Source organism: Lactuca virosa, chromosome 8 (assembly GCF_052849685.1).
Source record: "Lactuca virosa cultivar CGN04683 chromosome 8, Lactuca_virosa_CGN04683_v6, whole genome shotgun sequence".
Taxonomy (NCBI): domain Eukaryota; kingdom Viridiplantae; phylum Streptophyta; class Magnoliopsida; order Asterales; family Asteraceae; genus Lactuca; species Lactuca virosa.
Genome location: NC_136433.1, coordinates 29307285 through 29332829, shown reverse-complemented (window position 1 = coordinate 29332829; position 25545 = coordinate 29307285). Strand labels below are relative to the sequence as shown.

The 25545-nt window shown below is 36.3% G+C and overlaps 1 protein-coding gene, 1 long non-coding RNA gene and 1 pseudogene across 13 annotated transcripts; all 3 read left to right on the top strand.

The window, feature by feature from the left end:
- Positions 1–468: 468 nt before the first annotated feature.
- On the top strand, positions 469–3058 carry LOC145134955 (uncharacterized). Of its 2 annotated transcripts, XR_013719440.1 has the most exons (5): positions 469–954; positions 1705–2062; positions 2244–2272; positions 2486–2601; positions 2969–3058. It is a non-coding gene; the product is annotated as an uncharacterized LOC145134955 (long non-coding RNA). The 2 variants fall into 2 exon arrangements; XR_013719439.1 differs by lacking the exons at positions 469–954; positions 1705–2062 and adding an exon at positions 2074–2157.
- A 1082-nt stretch (positions 3059–4140) lies between these two features.
- On the top strand, positions 4141–7345 carry LOC145129060 (protein BREAST CANCER SUSCEPTIBILITY 2 homolog A-like). Of its 8 annotated transcripts, none has more exons than XR_013717268.1 (9): positions 4141–4598; positions 4705–4936; positions 5234–5293; positions 5834–5950; positions 6097–6184; positions 6291–6439; positions 6531–6601; positions 6705–6893; positions 6982–7133. XR_013717268.1 is itself a non-coding variant. In XM_079063819.1 (9 exons), the coding sequence occupies exons 7-9, from the start codon at positions 6624–6626 to the stop codon at positions 7182–7184; spliced, it is 354 nt and encodes a 117-aa protein (XP_078919945.1). In that variant the 5' UTR covers positions 4141–4598; positions 4705–4936; positions 5234–5293; positions 5834–5950; positions 6097–6184; positions 6291–6439; positions 6531–6623; the 3' UTR covers positions 7185–7345. The 8 variants fall into 8 exon arrangements, 1 of the variants encoding a protein (XP_078919945.1); XR_013717265.1 differs by having other exon boundaries at positions 6697–6893; positions 6982–7132; XM_079063819.1 differs by adding an exon at positions 7177–7345 and having other exon boundaries at positions 6531–6893; positions 6982–7057.
- A 13272-nt stretch (positions 7346–20617) lies between these two features.
- On the top strand, positions 20618–24115 carry LOC145134187 (cationic amino acid transporter 1 pseudogene; annotated as a pseudogene). Of its 3 annotated transcripts, none has more exons than XR_013718979.1 (2): positions 20618–20766; positions 21436–21533. The product of XR_013718979.1 is annotated as a cationic amino acid transporter 1 pseudogene, transcript variant X3 (transcript). The 3 variants fall into 3 exon arrangements; XR_013718977.1 differs by lacking the exon at positions 21436–21533 and adding an exon at positions 22030–24115 and having other exon boundaries at positions 20634–20766; XR_013718978.1 differs by lacking the exons at positions 20618–20766; positions 21436–21533 and adding exons at positions 21860–21893; positions 22030–24115.
- Positions 24116–25545: the final 1430 nt, after the last annotated feature.

Here is a 25545-nt window from a genome sequence, read left to right as displayed (position 1 = left end):
TTTATTAAAAAAAAATTTTGTGATCTCTAAGTATTTTTTTATGTATTTTTATGTATTTTTATGATTTTTAGGGTTTTTTGTTTTCTATAGAACCTAACTCTCTCTCTCTCTCTCTCTCTATATATATATATATATATATATATATATATATATATATATATATATATATATATATATATATATATATATATATATATATATATATATAGAGAGAGAGAGAGAGAGAGAGAGAGAGGATCATTTGAGAACTCATAATTTCCCGAGAACCCGAGAACTAAAAGTGGAACGTTGGATCAATTATTTGGACGGCTTAGATGATTTGTGGCATAATATGTAAATACACTCAAATCTGATGGGTTTTTGTGTTTAAAATTGAAGGATGTGAGGGTAATCTGGGTAAAATATATTTGGAATAAAATACTGATTATCTAAATTTATCTCTCTCACGCACATAAATTCTATGTCACCCCCAAATATCTACGCCTCACATATTCATCGCCTTCCTCGGTTCCTCCTGCCTCTATCGATTGCCATTGTTGCAGATTTTCCGATCAACATGTGAACGAAGATGAAGAAAAAGAAAGTCGGATGGTTGTGATGTGGAATTTGTTCTGAGTTACGGCGTCTTCCAATCCACAATACCTAATCTTCAAATCATCGATAACTAATCAGTGAATCAACAAATCGGCGTCGTTCCACAGATCAACATATCTAGTATATGCTCGAATCTCCTTCACCACCTTCAACGAACCGATATTTCCATTGTTACGACAAGTCTTTCCTCTGACAACGGACATTGCTGGCTATGAAACTATCGCTTCTATTTCCGGATGATTTTCCAATCAGATGACCAACAACGACTTCTAATCCATAATTGTCAGTCTCTAATCATCGACAACGAATACATAAATCAACAGATCGACATCGTTCCATAGATCCTGATCTAATTCACGCGTAAGTCTTCGTTCTCCCCTGTCCACTAAAAGTATTTTTCAAAGATGTAAATTAAAAAACAGTTCGATTCCTTCTTCAGATCGCTAGATGTATGCATGTCATTCATGTTACTTGTCACTACCTGTTTCTTTTTAGAATGAGAACGAACTTCTTTAAATTGTTAACGGTTAATCTGATCGTTGAAATATGTTGATGATGTGTTTTTTTTTGATGAATTTGAGTTTAAAGGAAAATAGGAACCGAATCATTGATTTGAAATTGTAATGACCTTGAATAAACATAAGTTTTGTCGAATCAAATCAAATATGAATATGAGAAACCAGAATTTGCACAAACTTATTGCCTTAAGGACAAAGATTCAATGAATTCTAATTACGTTAACCTGAATTGAGGAGATCTGTGGCTTTATATTGCAATTTCATATACATTTTTAATCAATGATTCTTTTTTGAGATGATGAAATCATCTGGTATACTCACTGAATTTATAATAAATGGTGGTTGTATTTGATCTGATGGTGAAACACTATGATACTCATACTTAACAAAATAAGCTATTAATTTGCACAACTGTCATTTCATTCGTAGCTCTCTGAAATATATTGAATCTATAGAAAACGATTATGTTTATAATCTGATGCACTGACATATTCACATGGTTAATATAATTATTATTTTTTTATATGAAGATGCAAATGCTGCAAGATAATATGCAGGTGTGTAACATAAGAACATTACTTGAAATTTGCAGGTGAAAAAACTCCAACCCAGTCATTCTCAGATGGATTTGGGCAACTGAGCTCCACATCAACCCATGCAGTATCCTCGCCCTATCATCATATAAAATTATATATGAATTAATCACAAAGCCGGAACAGGAAACTTATAGGACTTAGCACAAAATTTAAAGACATGAGATACAAATCATACAGTACACAAGAACAACAGACTTATAGCTGGAAATTATTGGCTAAATTAAAAAAATTAATTAGTTAACTTAGAATTCCCGTATGAACAATTACTGCTTTGTGTTATTGTAGAGTGTTGAATTGAAGAGTGAAGATGTTGACTTCTTGAAAGGGATTTTCAAATGGTTTGATTCTAACAAGGTATGTTTTCTCCCACGTTATTGCCCCTCAATTCTGTTTTCACTTGCAAGTATTGGATCTACAGAAAACGATTATGTATTTGATGAGTCTTCAGGGTATGCATCTCTTTTTGTTTTCCATTGAGATTTATATTTAGTAAAAAAACAGCATCTTATTGTTTCTTCATTGGCTTTATGGACAGATGGAGGAGCTTGACTTGACTGTGTTGTGGTATGTAATATGTCAATTTTAAGTAGCTATGGTTATACTCTCTATCCATTCCATTTGGTATGATCTATTCAATTAGTTTCTATGATTGACTAATGTGCTTGTAAATTCTATGAGATATTGTGAAGAACTTAGATTTGTTAAAGTACTAACTCTTTTTAGATTGAATCTGAATAACTCGAAACAACTAGTGTTTTTATCTAATGTGTTTTCAAGGGCAATGGCGGAAGATTCACCTGGAATGAGTGTATTACCACAAGATGGAATGAATTTGAGCATGAACATTGCAAATCATGAACCTAAAAACTGGATACACCAAATCAGGCTGTAAAGTAAGCTTTTCCCTAGTTTCAATAAAAGTTCACAAAATTACCTAGTTTTAATCATGTGATTCACATATAAATCACATGTAATTCACATATGAATTATATGTAATTTACATATGAATTACATTTGATTCACATGTAATTCACATATGAATTACATGTGATTCACATGTAAATCACATGTGATTCACATATAATTCACATATGAATTACATGTGATTCACATGTAATTCGCATATGAATTACATGAGATTCACATGTAATTCACATATACATCACATGTAATTCATACGTGAATCGCCTGTGATTCATATGTTAATCACATATGTATTTTTGTGTGTGTTTTTGCATCAATCATTTTTTTTTCTTGTAGATTTGGAAGAAATTGTGGTCAATATTGAAGAGGTGAAAATGATAAATTGAAGAAAAATATGGAAATATTGACACGAAGACATAAAAACGCTTTGAAATGTTGTACATTTTTTTGTTTTTAATATTTTTTTGTATCGAATAAAATACTTATTCTATTGTGTTTATAGATTGGTAAATAAAATGAGTTTTTTTTATGATTTTCTTACGAATATTATAGTATAAAAAATATGAATATATGCATTTGAAAAAATATGCATATATGCACCTAAAACTTTATCTTTTTTTTAAATGCAGTTTTTTTTAATGCAGTTTCTTTTGAAAAAATGTAATTTTCTTTAAAAAACTTGCAGTTTTTTTTAAAAAAAAAATTGCAGTTTTCTTTTAAAAAATTGCAGTTTTTTTTTTGAAAAAAATGCAGTTTTCTTTAAAAAAAATTGCAGTTTTTTTGAAAAAAAAAATCAGTTTTTTAAAAAAAATATTTTTTTCAATTTTTTTTTTCAAAAATACATGTTTTCTATGAAAAATTAAAAAATCTGCATTTAAAAAAAAGGAAAAATACTATTTTTAAAAAAATCTGAAATTTTGATTTATGATGTAAATTTTTAGACATTTATATTAATATATTAAATAACACAAAAAAATTAAACATTAAATGAGATTGGTAAGATTACGATCATGTCCTTAACGAATTACTTTTGATCCAACGCTCCACTTTTAGTTCTCGGGTTCTCGGGAAACTTTGAGTTCTCAACCGATCTCAACAATATATATATATATATATATATATATATATATATATATATATATATATATATATATATATATATATATATATATATATATATATATATATATATCACTAAAAAATTGAATACACTATAGCCTTTAAAATTCTCAATTGCAATTCGTTGAACTAAAAGTTTACAAACAAGTTTCAGGTGATGTACACGAAACTAAGGTTTTGTTTAGCATGTTAGTTTTTAGCTTACAAGTGATAAATTATTTTATTAATAAGTTATCTCTATTTATATTTATATATATATTAAAAGTTTGTTCCTTATGAACAGTACCCGAGTAGGTACTGTTCATAACTCAGAACTGACTCAGAACTCGAATCATAACTCGGTTGGCTCATTGATCGTCTTCTCGATTATTCTTGTTCTATAATCCACCGCCAGATTGATCCACCTCCTCAATAAACAAAACTCGGTGCTTCGTGTTATGTTCTTGTGATTCCCACCTACTCCGCTCCTTATCCTTCCACGTTTCCTTCACCGCTTTCTTCAGCGGCTAATCTCTTTTGCACCCACAATCCTCTAATTCCCACCAGAGACTCCGTTTTTCCACCGTCGTTATCGTACTTTTTTTTTTATCTGATTATCGGCTTCTTATCTATCTTTCTCTCGATGCTTCCACCGATGTTATCGTACTTCCACACATTCTCCACTTGCTCGCCACCGACTTCATAGATGGTCATTCCATCCATCGCTACACGATTGTTTTGAAGTGTATGTTGAATTGATTTAATGCCCTGATCCTCGCTTCGTATCTATAATTGAACCCCTAAAAGTCACTCTTCTATATTCCATTCATTGTTGTTCAATTTCGCTGCTCAGGTCTTCAATCGTGAGGTATGATTTGATTGTTTCTAATTCTATCTATCTGTCTTCCAAACTCGATTGCTTCAAAAATTCAGTGACGATTTATCTTCTCATGTCATTTGTGTGTGTTTGCTAGGGCTAAACTGAGAATGGAAAGAAAACAAATATCGCCCAGGAAGAGAGAGAAGGGAGATCGAGGCTGCCTTCATCTCGCTCTCAATAAATCAGAAAATAAAGATATGGTGAAGGTCGTCGACTCTCTCAATCCAAATTCACATTCGACTATCGATTTTGATAATGTTAGATCATTCAACTTCACTGGCATTTGGGTGAACCATTGAATGTGTTTCTATTATCGAATCTGAGAGGTAAATTACACTCTCTGCAACCCAGTGTCGTTGATAATGTTGTATTTCTATTATCGATTTTGATAATGTTGTGTATCTGTATAGGTGTATATACATGTTTATTTGTGTATGGGTGGATATGTATGTGTATTAGTTGCTATTTGTATTTAGACTTATGAAGTTTTCAAATCAGTAAAAAAGATATGTGTAGTTATATATAATGATTATGATGTTATTTCAAATTCATTTTTGCCTCTACTTTTTTCTGCAATTAGCCATTCATGACATTGATGGATGATACATATATGAATTTTTCAGGTCCAGTTTATTATGCTAGATGGACAGGGTTGCTGAAGTACATTTTATTTGTTTTATCAGGTAGGCTACAGATAAACTACAACATAATTTTATTCTTTCTTTTTCTTGAAATGAGTTGCGGTTTAGAAGTTTTAATCGAGTTAAAAAGATATGTTGACTATTGGCTTATGTTTCTATTTTTTTGTGCATCTGTGGATGGCATAGGAAGAATAGGAGAGAATTATCTTTTTTTTTATTCTATTATTTAGGGATGTATGCACATATGTTAATGTAGCCATAAAGTCTATTTCCAACTACAGTTAGATGAATATGGGGAAGAAAGCGAACTATATGTTGTTGAAATGTATCCAAATGGAACAAAAAAGCTTATGGAAATAGAAATTTATCAATCTTTTCTATATTTTTCTAATATTCCAGATTTCGTGTCGGGTTTTTGAACTTTCCAGTCATGATTTTTAAACCAAAAAATCCATATTTTATGGTGATATTGCTTCAGTAACTCTTGAAATTCTTCATGATTTATTTATGTTTTGCAAGCGCTTAAATTGTGAACCACTTTATAAGTCTTACTCCATGTTTGTTTGGTTGTATCTTTTGCAGTAAAAAAAGGTATATACAGTCGGATGTTGAGGAAGGTAGACTGGTATAGGATCTTCAACTGCAGTCTCTACAAATCCACTCACTTTGCTTCAAGAACACGCACAAGTGAAGAAGAAGGTACTGATCTACACAAATCTTTCTAACTATAAATGATTGTATAACTTGGTTATTTTCAAATTTATTTATTTTTGATGTGGTTTTCTGGTTTTTTATAGATTTTTTTTATAAAACCTTTTGAGGCTTAATGTTGGGTTTGGGTGCAGTTTTTGGAATGGGTAGGTGAAGACTGAGAGTAGGTATATTTTGGCTTCCATTTCTTTGCAATTGAGGTTTTTAAATAATGGATTTTTGGTAAGTTTGAGTTTAGGAGTTATTTTTCTGGTTTTTGCCTTTAGTTCATGCCTCTTCTTTGGTTTGTGATGACAATTATGGACAAAATTTCCGGTTGATGTTGTAGATGCTTAATTTTGGACGAAATTGTTCCTGAGTTTTGTACATGCACCCGAGTTGTGGTAAAGAACTGATGAACAACCTTTTTGTGTCAACCAAATTTCTGGAAATATCAATGATAATTGGCAATCTTCGTTTGAAAAACCACATTAAGAGGTGTGTAAATTTTATTTTAACCTTTCATGTTTAAAATTACTGCATTACGGAATTACCCCAGTTCCCTAATTTTGTCTGTGGTTGCAAATAGAATGTCGAACCATTTTCAACATTGGAATCACTTAATAACTTACTTCCTCAATCTACAACAGTAACAGATCAGTTAAGGGCTCTTTTAAATCTAATGCATTTATTAAACTTAGAAAGTCTTGCACAGATAGATGCTTTAACAGCTTCTATTTTTAATGACAATGAAGATTTTCAGATAGAAATTTTATCATCAATATCAAAGGTGAAGAATGAAGATATCGGTTCTTTATCTCTCATGTTAATTACAAATGGCACTACCACTTCACATGACCTCTCAGATTCATTGCTTTCCATCAACTTCTTTTCATCATGTGTTGATTGTGATTCCATTATACCAATCAACTACAACCTTGTAGGATCAATGGTATGGGTATTTTTTTTTTTAACTTTTGTTAATAATATATAAAAAATATAAAAAGGAAATAAAAATTGATTTTGATTCCACTATTTAGATTGGGTTTTGTAATCTCATAAAGAGGGCCAAGGACCAAAGCAATCTTGTGCTGGTGGCTGAAGCGACTGAAAACTGTACATACTTTTTAAGTTATGATTTCAAAAATTAGTTTTATGACCCTCATACATACAAGTATAAATAATAATAATAAGAAGTTAACATCCCTTTTATATTGCAAATTTCCTAAATGCAGATAATTGAGAAGCTAAAGGGAAAAATACCAGTCTATGGTTGCTAGAAAGATATAGCTCGATCTTTTCATTTAATTTCATGCAAAAGTTAACGAATCTATCATTCATAAATGTTGTTGACAAATACTTTGTTTCAAACCAATATTCATATATGAAGCACATGTTGGAGTACTTTGGGGATTTATGAGGCTTAGTAACACTTTTTGATATATAATTATTCTTGTGGCAGTGCTATAAATATGTTGAACTTGAAAACTAATTTTTCCTCCAAACATTTAAAAAAAATCCAACATGTGCAACGCACAGCCTCTTCCCTAGTTTATTTATCAAAAAACTAATTTATAAGCTACAACAAATTATTTTGTTATCTCATCACCAAACACCTACAATAAGGAAAAAACCTAAGAAACAAGATATATATATCACCTCGGTCATTAACAAGTTTTATTAGTTTGTGCACGATGTATATAAGAAGTTGTAGCATCATCTACATGATTTTGTTGCTATCATTAACAAGTTTTATTAGTTTGTGCACGATGTATATAAGAGAGAAGGGAGTCGTTCCCTCCCAACCCACCGAACCCATTGCCACATCACTTTTTCTCTTTTATTTTTCTTCATCTTTTCGAACCCACAACACACGGAAATCTTATCTTTTTGAACCCACTCAACTCACTCAATTAAAAAAAATTATTAAAATTATTAATAGAGACTAATAATATTTAATATTATATATTAACAAACAAAATATAAGAAGTTTAATTTTTTAATTTAACTGTTACATAAATTGCACAGATACGACAATCAAAATCTTATAAACCTTTTATAACCAGGGTTAATAAGTGATAATGACAACATATTTTATTTATATTTTATTTTGTATTCTTATTTAGCTAATAGTATTTTTTTATACATTCAAACATTGAACTTGTTTTACCTAAGAGGCGGTGTATGCCGACCCACCTCATCTATGTCGAGGGATGATGATGTGCCACTCCCTGTAAGCTACCATTACCACCTAAGGCTAGTGGGTATGGTGTTACATTTGTCACGGTCCACGTAAGCGTCACGTCAGATTTGTCACACGTTAGCCAAAACTTGTCATTTGAATGGCACGGGTTGCCACACTTGTCATGCTATTTTTTTTAATTAATATAGAAATAAATATTCAAACATATTTTTTTTAAACTTAAATTTCATTCAACATAAAATAAAAATACAACACACTAAAAAAACATGGAAATTCAAATTACAAACCTAGAAATGTAAAAAAAAAAACAAAAAAAAAACAAAAAACAAAACCATGAAAATTAAAAAAGCGAAAGCTAGATGTTATATTTTTTTTGCAAGCTCCTCTTTGACTTTTATCGCCATTTCCCGTTCGCGTCTGGATAACTCGATTGTGGGTCTCGTTACGATGGACATGACATGGGTTTTTTTCTTTCTCTTGTGCAAGTTCCAAGTATTGCTCCAAGGACGACTTCAATTGTCCATTTTTGTTGTTAGTTGATCGATGTCGCCGGAACTAGTTGTCGCCGCTTTTCCCTTTCGCTTGGCTCGGTCTCTTCCCATGAGACGAGTGGCTCTTGGAACCTTAATAGGCTCCTCTTCATTGAGGTCAATCCCAATATGTGCATTAGACGATTGACTATGTATCGTTTCAGATGTTTTGGTTCTTTTTGAAGAACCTGTAACACTTGAATCCTGGTAAGTTTCTCTTTTGCCCTTGTATAATTTAATTAGTCCATTTTAGTCCTTGTGTTGTACGCGGGGCGTACCACATGGTACACTTGGCGTACAAGCTGTAAAGCGAGTATGTAGGGCGTACCACATGGTACGCTTAGCGTACCCATGCGAGGCGGGATCGGGACTCCGGGCACGTACACTTGGTGTACGTGTATGTACGCGGGGCGTACGTGGGTCATTTAGAAACCCTAATTCTCGGGGTTAGACACTATATAAACATCATTATGTACCATGAAACCCTCATTTCTCAGTCACCTCTATCCTCCTAGCCCTATACTCGAAACCCTAAGCCTCTTTCTTGCATTTTGAGCTTATAGTGTCCATTTTGGTGTATTTTGATCCATTTTCAAGAAGTAGAAGATTGGTGCAAGGTGGTGGATCAAGGAAGAGCTTGTGGATCTGGATTATCTGCTCCATTTCTAGCTTGTTTGAGGTATAAAGCTTTTATCTTGTTCTTTAGAAGCTTAGAGCTTCCTTGTTTAAATTTTAGCACCTTCTTGGTCCCATGGATAAGATCTAGTGGTTTGATACCACTCCACGAGCTTAGAGTTGCCACTCTTGGTGTTTATATGGTCCTAGATTCATAAAGTTGACACCTTTAGGGCTTAGAATCCCCCATGCATGAGTTTGAGTTCATTTAATGGAAGTAGAATGCTAAATTTCGAAGTTGGGACCTTTTGGGGAATGCAAAGTCACCAAGTCAGTGACTTTATGGTTCTAGACACTTGTTGGGCTCAGATCTGTGGTTTGGACCTTTGGACTTAAGCATTAAGAGCTTAGCGTACAACTGAGTACGCCCAGCGTACTCAGTTTGTTGGGCTTCACAGCTTTTGGGCCTCGGTTGGGTCATTTCTTTGGACTTTGTTGCTTTGGGCCTTAGTGGGCCACCTGGAATCAAGCTTTTAGGCTAAGAGTTTGGACTAGGAAAATTTATTGGGCTTGAGGGTAAGGCCCATAAAGGGGTTTGGGCCCAATTTGGAAAATTGGGCCATAAGTGGGCTTTGGTTGATTATTTGGATTTGGGCGTTTTAGACATTAAGTTTGGGCCTTATCCTTGTGCCAAACTAGGTGAGGGGTAAAATGGTCCTTTTACCCTAAGTATGGATTGTTGGACTTATGGTTATGGATTGGAACCCAAGTATTTATTGGGTGCTATTTTGTATTGATAGCTCGGGGATTCGTCAGGACAACAGCTAGGGTTTTGTAGTGAGATTCAGTAGTTGAGGTGAGTTTCCACACTGGGTTTAGCGGGTCTAAGGCACCAATGTCGGCCCTTATTGATTATGCTAGGATGCTAGGAGTCTGTGTGACCCATGCATGTGTTATGTGTTGCTATGTATACCGGGCGAGGCTCGATGTCGGGCGAGGCCTGATGACTGGAACATATGCTATTGTTTTATGATCATTATATGTGTTAGCATGATTATGTGATATATATATATATATATATATATATATATATATATATATATATATATATATATATATTGTACGTGCATAGTGGGCGAGGCCTGAGAATAACAGATCTATAAGCCGAGTGGGGCTCGATGCCAGTCAGGGCCCGATGTCGGGGGAAGCCCGATGTCGGGCGAAGCCCGATGTAGGGCGGGGGCCCAGTATGTGATTTATTATGTATGGTATAGGGTAGTTTGGGGAAACTCACTAAGTTTTGTGCATACGGTTTTCAGTTTATGTTTCAGGTACTTCTGGTTCCAAGGGGAAGAGCTCGGGATGACTGCATCGCACACACCATATGGATTCTGCTTTTGAGATATTACTCTGATTGTTATGATGATGATATACTTATTTTCTTTTGGGTTGTATGGATAATGTTTTTGGGAATATCGTTTATTTAAATTAAAAATGAAATTTTTGGATCATATTTTTGGGACGTTTCAGAACCACTCGTAAAAGTTTCGGAAGAGCCGACATCTTGCCATTTTTTTGATAATTTTACAATGCTCCAAACATGTAGAAATTTGAATGACATCCCTTTTTGATTCCGGTACATTTCAAGAGCTTTTTGCAAAATGGTTTCGTTGTTTACACCACTTTGTCATTTCCTTTTTCACACTCGAATACACATCGTTAAACTCCGTCACCACTTTGTTAACATTTCGCCACTTCGAATAAACTTGGTATTTTTCCGGTAATCACCAAGATTCATCTCGTTGAGAAAACGCCACGTGATTTTCCGGAAGAAAGTTGGACAATCTTGGTTGTTTCCGATCACCAGATCTTCAGAAACATCCACCCAAGCACGAGCTAACGCCGTTTCTTCGGCCGATGTCCATTGCCTTGGAACCTCCCTTCCATTTTTTTGTTGTGGGCGATTCTCTTCCAGATCCGATTCCGTTTCGGGGACGACTTCGGGTTCCGCTTGACTTGGAAATTGGTTTTGGGTTTCGAAATTCATTGGCGAGCCGGGAATATCATCAAAAGGATTGAATTCATTGTCCATTTGAGATGAGAAATTCATTTGTGGTTGGTTTTAAAATTAGAGTTTCCTTTGAAATTGAGGTTGGTTTTGGAATTGAGGTTGGTTTTTGATGGGTTTTGATCATAACAACATCCTATGTGATCATGCAACCCTAGTTATTTTGGATCTAAGTTTTTCACTAATTGAACATGCAAATGAAAATCCAAAGTAATAACCCTAGATCTAGCATATATAATTCGAAATTCATATATAAAAGGGTTAAGAAGATTACCTTGCTTGTTATGTAGCAATAACAAGGATTCCTTGATTAATCTTGACTTTTGAAAGCTTAGTGCCTCAAATGTTGCACCTCCTAATGGCTCACAAACACTTGTAGCAAGAGGATGAGAGGAGAGAGGAGGGAATATGCAGAAAATCAGCTAGGGTTTCTATGCTCTAAGCATTGGCCGAAAACCCTATGTGAAGGGGTCTTTAAATAGCTGAGGCTGCTAGGGTTTTCAGGTGGAAACCCTAATTTCATGCTTAGGCCTTAAGCAGTCCATGGACCTCCTCTTCTAGAAGCCTTGGAAGAATTCTATAGGGCCTCCCTATAGTTTTCATCCACTCCATTCTAAAGGAGTCCAACAGCCCATTTTTGCAACTATCAATAATTTGCAAAACAGTCCCCATTCTTTTAATCAGTTCCTTTAATCTCAAAATTAATTCCAAATTAATTTCTGATCAAATACTAATTAAATAATATGATTTCTAATTAATATATTATTCTCATAATATATTAATAAATCATTTATTAACCTCTCTCTCCATAAGTCATCATGTCAAGTTGCTAAAGTGAAGGCAACCCAAAAGGACCATGCTACTATCAAATCAAGTTCACACCAATTATAGTTATGGGCTTAGACACCTAATCCAACAGTCTCCCACTTGAATAAGTCTAATAACTATATTTGCAAGTATGACTTCGAAATTCGATTAGCAATCGTAGCTTTCAAAAACCGTTGTCGAACTCTAACCTAGTCAGTTGTGTGTCCTTAAGATAAGGGATCATATAATCCTCCGTTCTGCAAGATATCATGTGGACAAAGACATGGAACATAATCATTCTTATTGTCCAACAGTTTGTTTCCCGATTTCTGATTTGTATGACAACGAACTTAATTGAACACATCAATCCAGTCCTGACCGGGCCTGACACATAAGTCGGCACAAAATCATCGAGGGGCCCAAGATATTGCTTTTAACCCTTGGGATAAAAGGAACAGATAAACTTTGACTTACATGCTTGTACTATTTACTCATCAATTCGTACACAACAATATGTTTTATAACATCAAGTTACTGATGCGTTTACACATTATCAATGCACAACCAACTCGCAAACAACAACTCATATATATCGGTTTAAAGACTATACGATATTATGGTCTCATAATTACTCGTGATAAATTCCATGAAGTAATTCAAATGAGTGTGGGTTTAATCCAATACTCAAATCCCTATTTCAGGAGTACTCATGAACGTTGCAGCAAACAATTGCTATGTCTAAACACTTAGACAATATACAAGCCAATTCATGACAGTCTTAATTCACTACTTACTTCCAAAGTATGATCGACTGTGGATAATTTGAACAATCCAATTATTCAGGAAGTAAAACATGCAAAGTTGAAACACAAGAATAAACAATCAACCAGACTGAGAACGGAAGTAAAACATGCAAAGTTGAAACACAAGAATAAACAATCCAATTATTCAGGAAGTAAAACATGCCAAGTTACTGCTCCTCCATTGAGTGTAAACACCCAACCAGACTGAGAACAGAAGTTGTCTCGGTCTGTCTGAAAACTGGCGTCACTATAACCAGTAACTCTCAAGTTATCACTGCCACCAAGTACAAGGACCTAGTCATTTTTCCTTCGCAAATACTTAAGAATGTTCTTAATTGCTATCCAGTGAGCTTTACACAGGTTCCCTTGATATCGATTGACCATGCTCAAAGCAAAAGCCACATCAGGGTGAGTACATGCCATAGCATACATGATCGATCCAACGGCGGAAGCATATGGAGCTCGACTCATTTCTGCTAACTCTGCATTGGTACTCGGATTCTGAGTCTTACTCAGCTTGGTATTGCTCTGGATAGGCAATTCCCCTTTCTTGGAATTCTCCATGCTAGAACGTTTTAGCACTTTATCCAAGTAAGTACTTTGACTAATTCCAATTAGTCTTCTACAACTATTTCTCAAGATCCTTATTCCCAGAATATAAGCAGCCTCTCTTAGATCCTTCATAGCGAAACACTTTTCAAGCCAGGACTTTACATCCTGCAAGGTTGGAACGTCGTTTCCTATGAGTAGTATATCATCAACATACAATACTAGAAAGCTAACTATACTCCCACTAGATTTGACATATACACAAGACTCATCCTCACTCCTAGAGAAGCCAAACTCTTTGACTTTCTCATCGAAGCAAATATTCCATCTGCGAGAAGCTTGCTTCAATCCATAGATTGATTTCTTAAGCTTACATACTCTATTGGGGTATTTAGCATCCACAAAACCCTCTGGATGACACATGTAAACATCTTCAGCCAGCTTCCCGTTAAGGAAAGTGGTTTTGAGATCCATCTGTCATATTTCATAATCATGAAACGCAACTATGGCTAACATAACCCTAATAGATTTGATCTTAGCCACTGGTGAGAAGGTCTCATCATAGTCAACCCCTTGGGTTTGAGTAAAGCCCTTCACATCCAGTCGTGCCTTGAACGTGTGCACCTTTCCATCCATGTCGGTCTTCTTCTTGAAGATCCATTTGCACCCAACTGTCTTACGACCTGGTACATTGTCAACCAAGTTCCAAACTTGATTGTCATACATGGATTGGATCTCGCTGTCCATTGCCTCTTGCCATTTAGCAGACTCAGGGCCCGTCATGGCTTCCTTGTAGCTAGAAGGCTCATCCAAATTTACGAGTGTACTATCACTGATAAACGTATCACCATCTGTAGTAATATGGAAACCATAAAACTCAGGTGCTATTCTAAATCGATTGGAACGTCTAAGAGGTAATGACTCGTCAATAGGTTCAACATGAATTTCTTCCACAGGTTGATCGCTAGTGTTAAAGGTTCCTTCATCGCTTGACTCTTGAATTTCTTCAATATCAATTGTACTCCCACTGTCTCTTTCGCATATGAGTTCCCTCTCGGGGAAGACTCCCCTTCGTGCTACGAAGACCACGTTCTCACTAGGTCTGTAGAACAAGTAACCAAAGGATTTTTGTGGGTAACCGATGAAAATACATCACTCACTTCGAGGTTCAAGCTTGTCATGAGTCTCCCGTCTAACGAGAGCCTCACAACCCCAAACCTTGATATGTGCCAACGAGGGAACCTTTCCTGTCCACATATCATGAGGTGTTTTGGCAACCTTCTTTATTGGGACTAAATTAAGGATATGGGCGGCAGTCTCCAAGGCATACCCCCAGAATGAGATTGGTAGCGAAGCTCGACTCATCATGGAACGAACCATGTCAAACAAAGTTCGATTACGCCTCTCAGCCACACCATTAAGTTGTGGTGTCCTAGGAGGTGTCAATTATGAAACAATTTCACATTCCTTTGAGGTAGTCGTGGAACTCGATACTAAGATACTCACCACCCCTATCGGATCTGAGCATCTTGATCTTCCTGCCCAATTGATTTTCGACTTCATGTTTAAACTCTTTGAACTTTTCAAAGGTTTCTGACTTGTGTTTGATTACGTAGATATATCCATATCTACTATAATCATCAGTAAAAGTCGCATAAAATCGATTTGTATCCCTTGTGGTGGATCTGAAGGGCCCACACACATCTGTGTGTGAGATCCAACAATCCTTCACCTCTTTCACAAGAACCAGTGAAAGGTGGTTTAGTCATCTTTCCAAACAAACAAGATTCGCATGTATCATTTGACTTTAGGTCAAACGATTCCAACACTCCATCCTTTTGGAGTTAGGCAATGCGCTTCTTGTTGACATGTCCAAGACGACAATGCCACAAGCATGATTTGTCTAAATCATTAGACGCATCAATTTGTAACACACTATTTCCTAAATTGTCTACAACCATCACAGTTTCATATACACCATCACAGGGTAATGCATTAAAATAAAATACACCATTATAATAAGCATTAATAGATCCATTGTCATTATCAAAAGAATATCTGAAACCTTGTCTGTACAAACCATGAAAGGAAATAATATTCCTCGTCAATTCTGATGAGTAGCAACAATTATTCAAGTCTAAACATAATCCACTACTAAGCTTTAAATAATAAACGTCGATCTTGGTAAAGGTGACGATCTCTTATTGCCCATTATCAGATTCATCTTCCCAATCTCCACATTCCTACTTTCTCTTAGCCCATACAAGTCAGAGCAAATGTGAAAACCACATCATGTATCAAGGGCCCAAGAATTAGAATGCGATGAACTTTTAGACATAATAGTGTAAATACTTGCTGAGGAAGGCTTGATCTTGCCATCCTTAATGTCCTGCAGGTACTTGGGGCAGCTTCGTTTCCAATGCCCCTTGTCTTGGCAGTAGAAACACGTTGCATCCTTTGGATCTGAGGCAGGAGGAGCAGAATTGGTTTTTCCTTTGGGTCCACTACTAGAAGACGCATCATGAGACTTTCCCTTCCAATTTTGCTTAGATGAAGCTTTCCTCTTTTTCCCTTTTCCTTGTCCAATAGCCAGGATTGGAGCAACAACAGCAGGAGTGGATTCAACAGCTTTTCCTTTCAATCCACTTTCAGCAGTTCTCAGCAAGCCTTGAAGTTTGCTCAAGGTGAATTCCTCTGTGCTCAGATGATAAGTCATTTTGAACTTATCATAGCAAGGAGGTAATGAGTGCAGGACTATGTCAATAGCCAGCTCTTCATCGAAGTTCACATTCAGCTTGAGCAAACGATCCACATATCTCTACATGCGTTGCAGGTGGGTCGTGATGGACTCTCCATCCTTCATCTTGGCACTTATAAACGACCTGACTATCTCACACCTTTCTTGACGCACTCTTTGATGGTACTTCTCCATCAAGTCTTGGCACATCTCATAAGGCCAATAGTCTTCATAAAACCGTTGTAGCTCAGGAGTCATAGTTGCCACCATAATGCATGACACCTTAGTAGCATCTTTGCATTGGGACCTATACCCAGCTATTTCTGCAGGAGTAGCTTTAGTTTCGTCTATCTCGTTCAGCTGTTTGTCGAGGACGTATTCCTTATCCTCGAAACGCAAGGCCATTCTGATGTTGTGAATCCAATCATTAAAATTGGATCCATCGAATGTCACCTTGGCACAGATGCTCAAGAGCGAGAAAGAGTTGGAGTTGTTGTTGTTGTTGGAGGAACCGGAAGCGTTGTTTGAGGTAGACATCTGAAAAAGAAGAAAGACAAGTTTTGATTAGATATGAAAAATCCTTAATATAACACCCAAATGAAATATTAAGGTTAGGACCCAACACAATAATTCACAATTCAGAAAAGGGGTGCCGTAATCTAATTGTAAATTATTTGAAAGTAGGTAAATGACGATTTACCGATTCCACGATGAAAACGAAATTTTAAATGAATTAGGTTTTGAATGAAATGAAATTCCTAGATTCTTTGAGATTCATTGAACTATTCAATGACATGTTTAATCTCGATTATGCCCTTCAAGTTTGTGACTGGGATACCGAGGATCACAAACAAGGTGTGAATAACAATGCAAATTAGCTTGGTATTCTCGATGTCATTTACCACTTAATCAATGTGCCGGTTAACCACACACGCTCCATTGATCAATGATAATTTACGAGCTACCCATTGCCACCCTTTGTTAGTCCAAGTTAACCACACACGCTCCACTAACGACTTGACAAAGTGCAATGTGCAATTTCATGTATTAGCATCAAATTCACATTTTCCTAAAGTGACTAAGATTGAGAATTTATAAGACATTTAGTTACTATATATTTATCATTATACTTATCAATGAGAGATTAATGTCATATCCTACCCGTTCGGCTAACGACCCTCCACTAGTCAAGAGTGCGGTGGGTAAGAATGGATACCCAATGGCGGTCATTTTACAGGCCGCTTCCTTAAACACCCCTTATAGACCAGCTTCATGAATGATGCCTACTAACGGTAAGACTGACTTTTCTTAAACATATATATAAATTAAACTTTTAATCTTATAATAATATAAGGGTGTATTTTAAACTTTTAAAATAATAGGGTTCTGGAATTTAAGATTTCAAAAATTAAACTTTTAATTTAAATTTTAAATTCCGAAACCAAATGGTGTAATTTGAAACTTTTCAAAATTACTAGATCAAATTTTAAATAATTAAATTAATAAAATAATTTTATCATTATCTTAAAATTTCACCAAATCAATCTTATTTGATAAGGAAATCAGATTACCATTCAGAAAATTCAATTTAAGGTATTAAAAACGAATTATGGTAATTATCCTAATCCAAACAAGATCTGAAAATCGAAAAATCAGGCATCTGACGAGTCAACTCGTCGAGTCAGGCTATGAACTCGTCGAGTCGACCCAACTCGTCGAGTTCCTCATAGAACTCGTCGAGTTCTGCAAACAGATTGTGAATCTGTTTTGCTTCTGCTTTGGACAGTCCACAAATACATCAAATTCAATAGAAAAACATCCTAGCCTTGATACCACTGATGGCTTTTAAGCATAACAACATCCTATGTGATCATGCAACCCTAATTACTTTGGATCTATGTTTTTCACTAATTGAACATGCAAATGAAAATCCAAAGTAATAACCTTAGATCTAGCATATATAATTCGAAATTTATATATAAAAGGGTTAAGAAGATTACCTTGCTTGTTATGTAGCAATAACAAGGATTCCTTGATTGATCTTGACTCTTGAAAGCATAGTGCCTCAAATGTTGCACCTCTAATGGCTCACAAACACTTGTAGCAAGAGGATGAGAGGAGAGAGGACGGAATATGCAGAAAATCACCTAGGGTTTCTATGCTCTAAGCATTGGCCGAAAACCCTATGTGAAGGGGTCTTTAAATAGCTGAGGCTACTAGGGTTTTCAGGTGGAAACCCTAATTTCATGCTTAGGCCTTAAGCAGTCCATGGACCTCATCTTCTAGAAGCCTTGGACGAATTTTATAGGGCCTCCCTATAGTTTTCGTCCACTCTATTCTAAAGGAGTCTAACAGCCTAGTTTTGCAACTATCAATGATTTGCAAAACAGTCCCCGTTCTTTTAATCAGTTACTTTAATCACAAAATTAATTCTAAATTAATTTCTGATCAAATACTAATGAATAATATGATTTCTGATTAATATATTATTCTCGTAATATATTAATAAATCATTTATTAACCTCTCTCTCCATAAGTCATCCTGTCAAGTTGCTAAAGTGAAGGCAACCCAAAAGGACCACGCTACTATCAAATCAAGTTCACATCAATTATAGTTATGGGCTTAGACACCTAATCCAACAGTTTTTGTATTGGGTTTGACCTTGAAATGGGTTGTATACACCACCAAAGTGTAAATTTGGTGGAGAATAAATAGGCCGATCTCGTTGATTTTGAACAAAGTTTGGAGAAGAATGTGAGATGTTTGGGTTTTGGGTGTTTTTTTTTTTTTGAGGTCTTGGGTTGGAAGGGGAAGCCATTTTTTGACCAAAAATGATGTGTTTGAGTGAAAAAATGAAGTGGTTTAAAATATGAGAAATAGTTGTGTTTATATATGGTAAAAGTGTAGGGTTTTTTGAAAATTAAAAAAAAAGGTAAGAAAAAGGTGGACAACGACTCAATTTTTTAAACCAAACAATCTCTCTCATCGGTAAGAACTAGCCGAGTTGCCGAGCCGAGCTCGGCATGCCGAGGTTTCGGCCTGGTGTTCGCCGAGGTTGCCGAGTTCAATTTCGAGACCACAACGACTAGCCTAATAGTTCATAAAACAACTAATAATCTGATAACTGTATATTCCTTGATGCAAAGAACTACCATTGAAAGTAAATTGTTTTCTTTGGAGGGCAGCGCAAACAAAAATTCCATCACTGCAGGCCCTTAGATCAAGAGGTGTTGAAGTAGAAACAATATATTGTGGCGCTTGTATAAATGAATATGAGTATGCTGACCATATTCTTACTCGTTGTCCGTTTGCTCGATTGGTGACAGACAAGATCTTAAACTGGTGTGGAATAACAGATCAGATGTTCAGTAATATGGGTGAGTGGCTCACTTTTTTGGCTATACTTCTAGGCGAAAAAACGGCTTGGAATAATCAGTTATGAACTAATGTGGTGACTGTGGAAGTTTCGAAATGATCACATCTTTTCCCAAAAATTCATGTCCCCTCAAGTGTGTTGAATATGTTAAATTAGTAGTTCATTTCTGGATTAGAAGCAGAGGTAAAGATGGTTGTTGTGGGTGGAACAAGTGGTTGATCTTCCCATTCAGTTGTTTCTAAGGCTTGGGGGAGTGGTGCGGGGAATGCAGTCTCTCCACCGTGGCAGCGGAACACCGCCCCTTGGGTGCGGTCTGGGCCACAGTGTGGTAGAAATTTGTTGCACTCTCCACTCTCTCTCTCTCTCTCTCTCTCTCTCTCTCTCTCTCTCTCCTTACCTTTTTCCCACTCCCACCATGCGGTTTCAAAGTGTTAAAATGAGAAAAATTATGAGTTGGAGTCTACATGGCATAGGAGGGAGTGCGGTTTTTGTGGCACCACTCCCTCCGGTCTAAGTTCTATTTACATTTTGTCTTGGTTTTTGTTTCTTTAGACTTTAAATTTGTGTAAGTGATTTGCTCTAGTTTTGCTTCTAGCTACTTGCTAGTGGGGCCTCCTTTTATAGAATTGGCTGTTCAAAAAAAAAATCTAAAAAAAAAATCTAAGGATAGATTTTGATAAACCAAGTTAGAAACAATAAATATCATAAATTTTTAAATTGAACTTAATCTACAATTTTACATTCTGTTGACCGAATCAATCTTAATCGTTAAGGTGATAAACGTTATTATTATGTATTAACAAATTCCCCTATTTTATGGCCTAACTTTATTGAAAGTTCAAATTGAAAAATCCAAAGTAATGTAAAAGAAGTCTACGACATTCTCTTCTCTCAAAAATTAAAGGAATTAAGGGGAAAAGAATGAAATAACACAAAACTGCGAAACTTTATTTTACTTTTTATTACTCCGCCGCACTACAATATGCGCCTCTTATTTAATACGCATTGTTTCTCAAAGATTCATCTCCGGTGACTTCGTTTCACGCTTTTCATGATTATATTTGTAGTTTCTACTTCATATCCTTTCAGTCATTCAAATTCGCTGCCGACTAAAGCCTCCTCGATTCAGTAAACAGGTAAAAGTTCGATTTTGAGTAATTTAACACGGATCTAAATTATAAATCCATCGTTCCGATTTTGTTTCATATGCATGAACGACATGTGCAGAAAACCGATTGGTTTCAAGCAGATTAATTAATCATGAAAACGTACATATATCAGTTATATGATCGATTTATTCAGTTTAAAGGCATTTAGGGAGAATGGGTAAGGGTTTATGGTAAATCAGGGAGTTCGTTCGTAGTGTGTTCTTAAACCCTAGGTGTATAATGCATGCATATTTAATGCGCTTTTTTCTGTAATTAATTCCTTGGTGTATTAACGCATGCATATTCTGTAATCAATTCCTTGATATTGTCTTATATCAGTAAAGTAAGAACTGTTATAGCAGAATAATTAATGTCCAACTGTACTTTTGATTACCAATTAAGTTGCACCCTGTTTCGAGATTTGATATGTGTAGATTTGTCTGGTACAACTTGTTAATGCATAAATGTTTGATGCAATTTCTCGCTTTGATTCTACGATATTATCAGTTGGTAAGAACAGTTTTATTCAAAAAATAATAATAATAACTAGAAAAGATTCTCCGACCTTGCCGGGGTAGGAAGGTATTGTTTTGTAAAGTAAAGTACCATGTTGGTTGTTTTTTGTCCGTTAATGTGAGGGTAATTTGGTCTTTTCAGGTAGTAGGGACTGAATTTGTCACCATGACTAAACCATATGGACCATTTATGTAATTTTGGCGGTGGTGGTGATGGCAGATGGTGGGTGGGTTTATGGTATTTGGTGGGTATTTTCTAATAAATAAAACATTAATTTAAAACCAAAAAAAAATGTTAAATCTGGTAAACCACAGGGACCAATCGTGTAATTTTAATATATATAATAATTTATTATATATAATAAAAATGATGAGGGACCATTTCTGCCAAAAGACAAAATACTAATAATATGTAATAAAAGACGAGGGCATGAAAAATTCAAACCAAAATAAAATGATTGTTTGTGAACAAAAACATAAAGATGAAGGATCAATGTTGTAATAAGTTGTAGGAACAAACTTTAATATATATAATAATAATAAGTTAAATCTGCAACAATAGGTATCTTACACAATTTAGCACAATCTCTTCGTTGTTAGGTTGAATATATGTTCGATTTACTTTTTGTATCAATTTGGTATTTGTCAATTGTAGATGTGAAAGTTGCTCCGTTTGTAATGTTTATCTGATATGAAAACCGTTTGATTTGATGAAGATCTAATTTTCGTTTTTCAGAACAAACATGGTGAGCGCAAACGACGATGGCAATGGTGGACAACGAAACAACACCACTAACCTGAAAAAACGATCATGTGGATGCGTGAAAGATGATTTCCTCCCGGAAGAATCATTCCAAAGCTGGTCAAACTACGGGAAAGCTTTACTGGAAACCAAAATACGTCTCAAAGATCGTATTCTCTCCCGATCTTCAGACCAGCTTGAACTCCATGACATGCGAGCTCGAAGCCAGAACGAAATGAGAAAGACATTAAACTGGTTTGACCTAATTTGGTTCGGCATCGGAGCAGTCATGGGCGCCGGAGTTTTCGTTCTCAGTGGTGAAGCCGCCAGAGATCTCGCCGGACCTGCTCTTCTCTTATCTTATCTCATTTCCGGTTTCGCCGCTTTACTCTCTGTCCTCTGCTACACCGAATTCGCAGTCGAACTTCCGGTAGCCGGTGGTTCATTCGCTTACCTAAGAGTTGAACTCGGTGACTTCATCGCCTACATTGCTGCCGGAAACATCTTATTCGAATACGTAGTTTCCGGCGCCAGTGTCGCACGTTCCTGGACTTCATATTTTGCAACTTTATGCAATCATCATCCTAATGATTTCCGTTTGAACGTCACAACATTAACAGAGGGATTCAACCACTTAGATCCAATAGCAGTCGGCGTTTCAATTCTCATTTGTCTCCTTGCATCATTCAGCATCAAAGGCTCATCGAGATTCAACTCCATCGCAACCATAATCTACATGTCTCTAATGTTGTTCATGCTTGTAGCGTTGAGCACAAAAGTCAACACATCAAACTTCCAACCTTTCACTCCGTTCGGTGTCCGGGGGATTTTAAAAGCTTCATCGGTGCTTTTCTTCGCATACGTCGGGTTTGACGGTGTTGCGACGCTCGGAGAAGAAACGAAGAATCCGGGTACGGATATTCCGATCGGGTTAGTCGGATCTATGACGATCGTCATCACTATTTACTCACTTCTCGCCACCGTTTTATGCCTGGCGCAGCCGTACAATCAAATCGACAGGGATGCTCCTTTCACGGTGGCTTTTCAGGCTGTGGGAATGAATTGGGCGAAATATATAGTTGCTTTAGGCGCTTTAAAAGGGATGACAACTGTTCTTTTGTCGAATCTTATAGGGCAAGCTCGGTATTTCACACATATTGCTCGGACCCACCTAGCGCCACCTATTCTGGCGGTGATTCATAAGAAACGTGGAACGCCGATGAACGCCACCATCATCATGACAGCGGCGAATTGTTTAGTAGCGTTCTTCACAAGCCTTGATATTCTCGCAAACCTTCTTTCGATCGCGACTCTGTTTATCTTCTCTCTGGTGGCTATCGCGTTGATTGTGAGAAGATATTATTCCACCGGAGTGACGTCAAATTCCGATAGAAACAAGCTGATTGTGTTTTTGAGTTTGATTATCGCTTCGGCTGTGGGTGGCGGGACTCTGTGGTTCTTGAATGTGAATAGTTGGGTTGGATATGTGATTGTGGGTGGGGTTTGGTTTTTGGCGACGGCGGGACTGCAGGTGACGATGAAGCAGGCGAGGAAGCCGAAGCTGTGGGGAGTTCCGATGGTTCCATGGTTGCCGGCGGCTAGTATTGGTGTTAATTTGTTCATCATGGGGTCGATTGATGGAGCATCGTTTTTGAGGTTCTTGGCGTGGACTGGTTTGTTGCTGGTGTACTACTTTCTTGTTGGATTGCATGCTTCGTATGATGCATCAAAGGGTGGTGGTGGTGATGGTAGCAAGACGGATGTAGAAGGCGGAGGAGTGTCGGCTACTTCTGAAGCTGAACTGAGCACGACAACTACCAGCAGTAAATGAATTCCCGCGTGATTTGTTTTTACTTTTTACCGTTTTGGTTAACTTTATTGACTTTTGGAATCGTAAATGTAACCCACCACCGTCCACCATGGTGGCCATCATCGGCCATGGTCATGACACGCCACCGTTGTCACTACCTTTAACTTGAATTGCTAGTGTCGACCACCGTGATGTGGCCCTTTGTTTGAATGAACTGAAACTTTGGAACACACATTTTCTTTCTTCTTCAAAATTTTATCAGTTTAAACATGTTTCAGTAGCAAGTTGCATGTGTCATATAACGTAGGGATGAATAAAAAATTTGGGTCTTTCACATTTATTTATAGTTAATATTACAAGGGAAAATGATTTGATAGAGTAAGATATTTTTTGAATTGTACACATTTATTCTTTATTTTATTTTTTTTGTAAAATAAACTCTTATACTTTATTAATATGTACACATTATGTCATTTTCACCGGACTCTATAGGTTTTGCTGATGTGGAAGCACAAGTGGCACTAAATAACAATTAATTAGCTTAGTCACCGGTGGGTGATCCTCCAGCAACAAGAAAAGGGCGGCGACCCTTCTCTTTCTTGTCTCTCTTCCTTCCGGTCGAACAACAACAGCCAAACACCCTTTACCTGTTGTGTTTCTCCGATCTGTCTCTCTTTGCCTCCATCTTTGAGATATGTTGCCAGAAAAAGAAGAAAGAATCGACGAGGGGGCTACCAGAGCAGCTCCTCGCCGCCAACTACCGTCTCTACTTCCTCCTGCCTCCCCCTTCGACCTTGTTGTTTTTGTCATCATTCCTCCTTGCTACCAGTGATGTGTAGGAACACACAAAGGAGTCGCCGGAGATCGGGGTTCTCCCTCTTTTTCATGATGAATAAAAGTTAGAAAAATCTCGTTGTGGATATGTGGATGCCACCTGGGTATTTCATTTCAACAAAATAAAAGAAAAGGAAAATGACTTGATAGGGTAAGATATTTTTTGAAATGTACACATTTAGTCCTTATTCTTTTTTTTTTGTAAAATAAACCCTTCCACGTCAGCAAAACATGTAGAATCCGGTGAAAAGAACCTAATGTGTACATATTAATAAAGTATAAGGATTTATTTTACAAAAAAAAAATTAATAAGGACTAAATGTGTACATTTCAAAAAGTATCTTACCCTATCAAGTCATTATCCCATATTATAAAGGGAAAATACCGACAATAGTAAAAAAAAAAATGGAAGGTATTTTCAAAATTTAGACATGAAAATGGACATTTTCGAGTATAGACATGCATTCCGCGGAGGTAGCTCCGCGGAATCTGTTGTAGCTCCGCGGAATGGCAAAATCGTAAATAAATTAGTGCATTAAAAAAAACTCAAGATCCATTCCGCGGAGCTCCGCGGAGGTAGCTCCGAGGAATGGATCTTCAGGGTTTTTTTTTTTTTTTCAAATCGATTCTTTGAGGTTTATATTCATTCCCCCAACTAATTATTTTCAAGAAAAGATTATGATAGTATGAATTTTCCTTACAATGTTTGGAATGAATGTGAGGTGGAAAAAAATTGGTCTTTTAATTAGAGATCATTACATAAAAGAATCATTTGAGGAGATTTTTTTTTTCTTTCTGAATATCCATTCCTTGGAGCTACCTCTGCGGAGCTCCGCGGAATCCACTGTAGCTCCGCGGAATGGATC

What these genes read in the sequence shown, in the direction of transcription:
- LOC145129060 (XM_079063819.1), top strand. Translation starts at nt 6,624, where the DNA reads ATGCATTTATTAAACTTAGAAAGTCTTGCACAGATAGATGCTTTAACA. An exon ending in ACAACCTTGTAGGATCAATG is followed by an intron (nt 6,894 to 6,981) that starts GTATGGGTATTT and finishes TCCACTATTTAG; the next exon opens with ATTGGGTTTTGTAATCTCAT.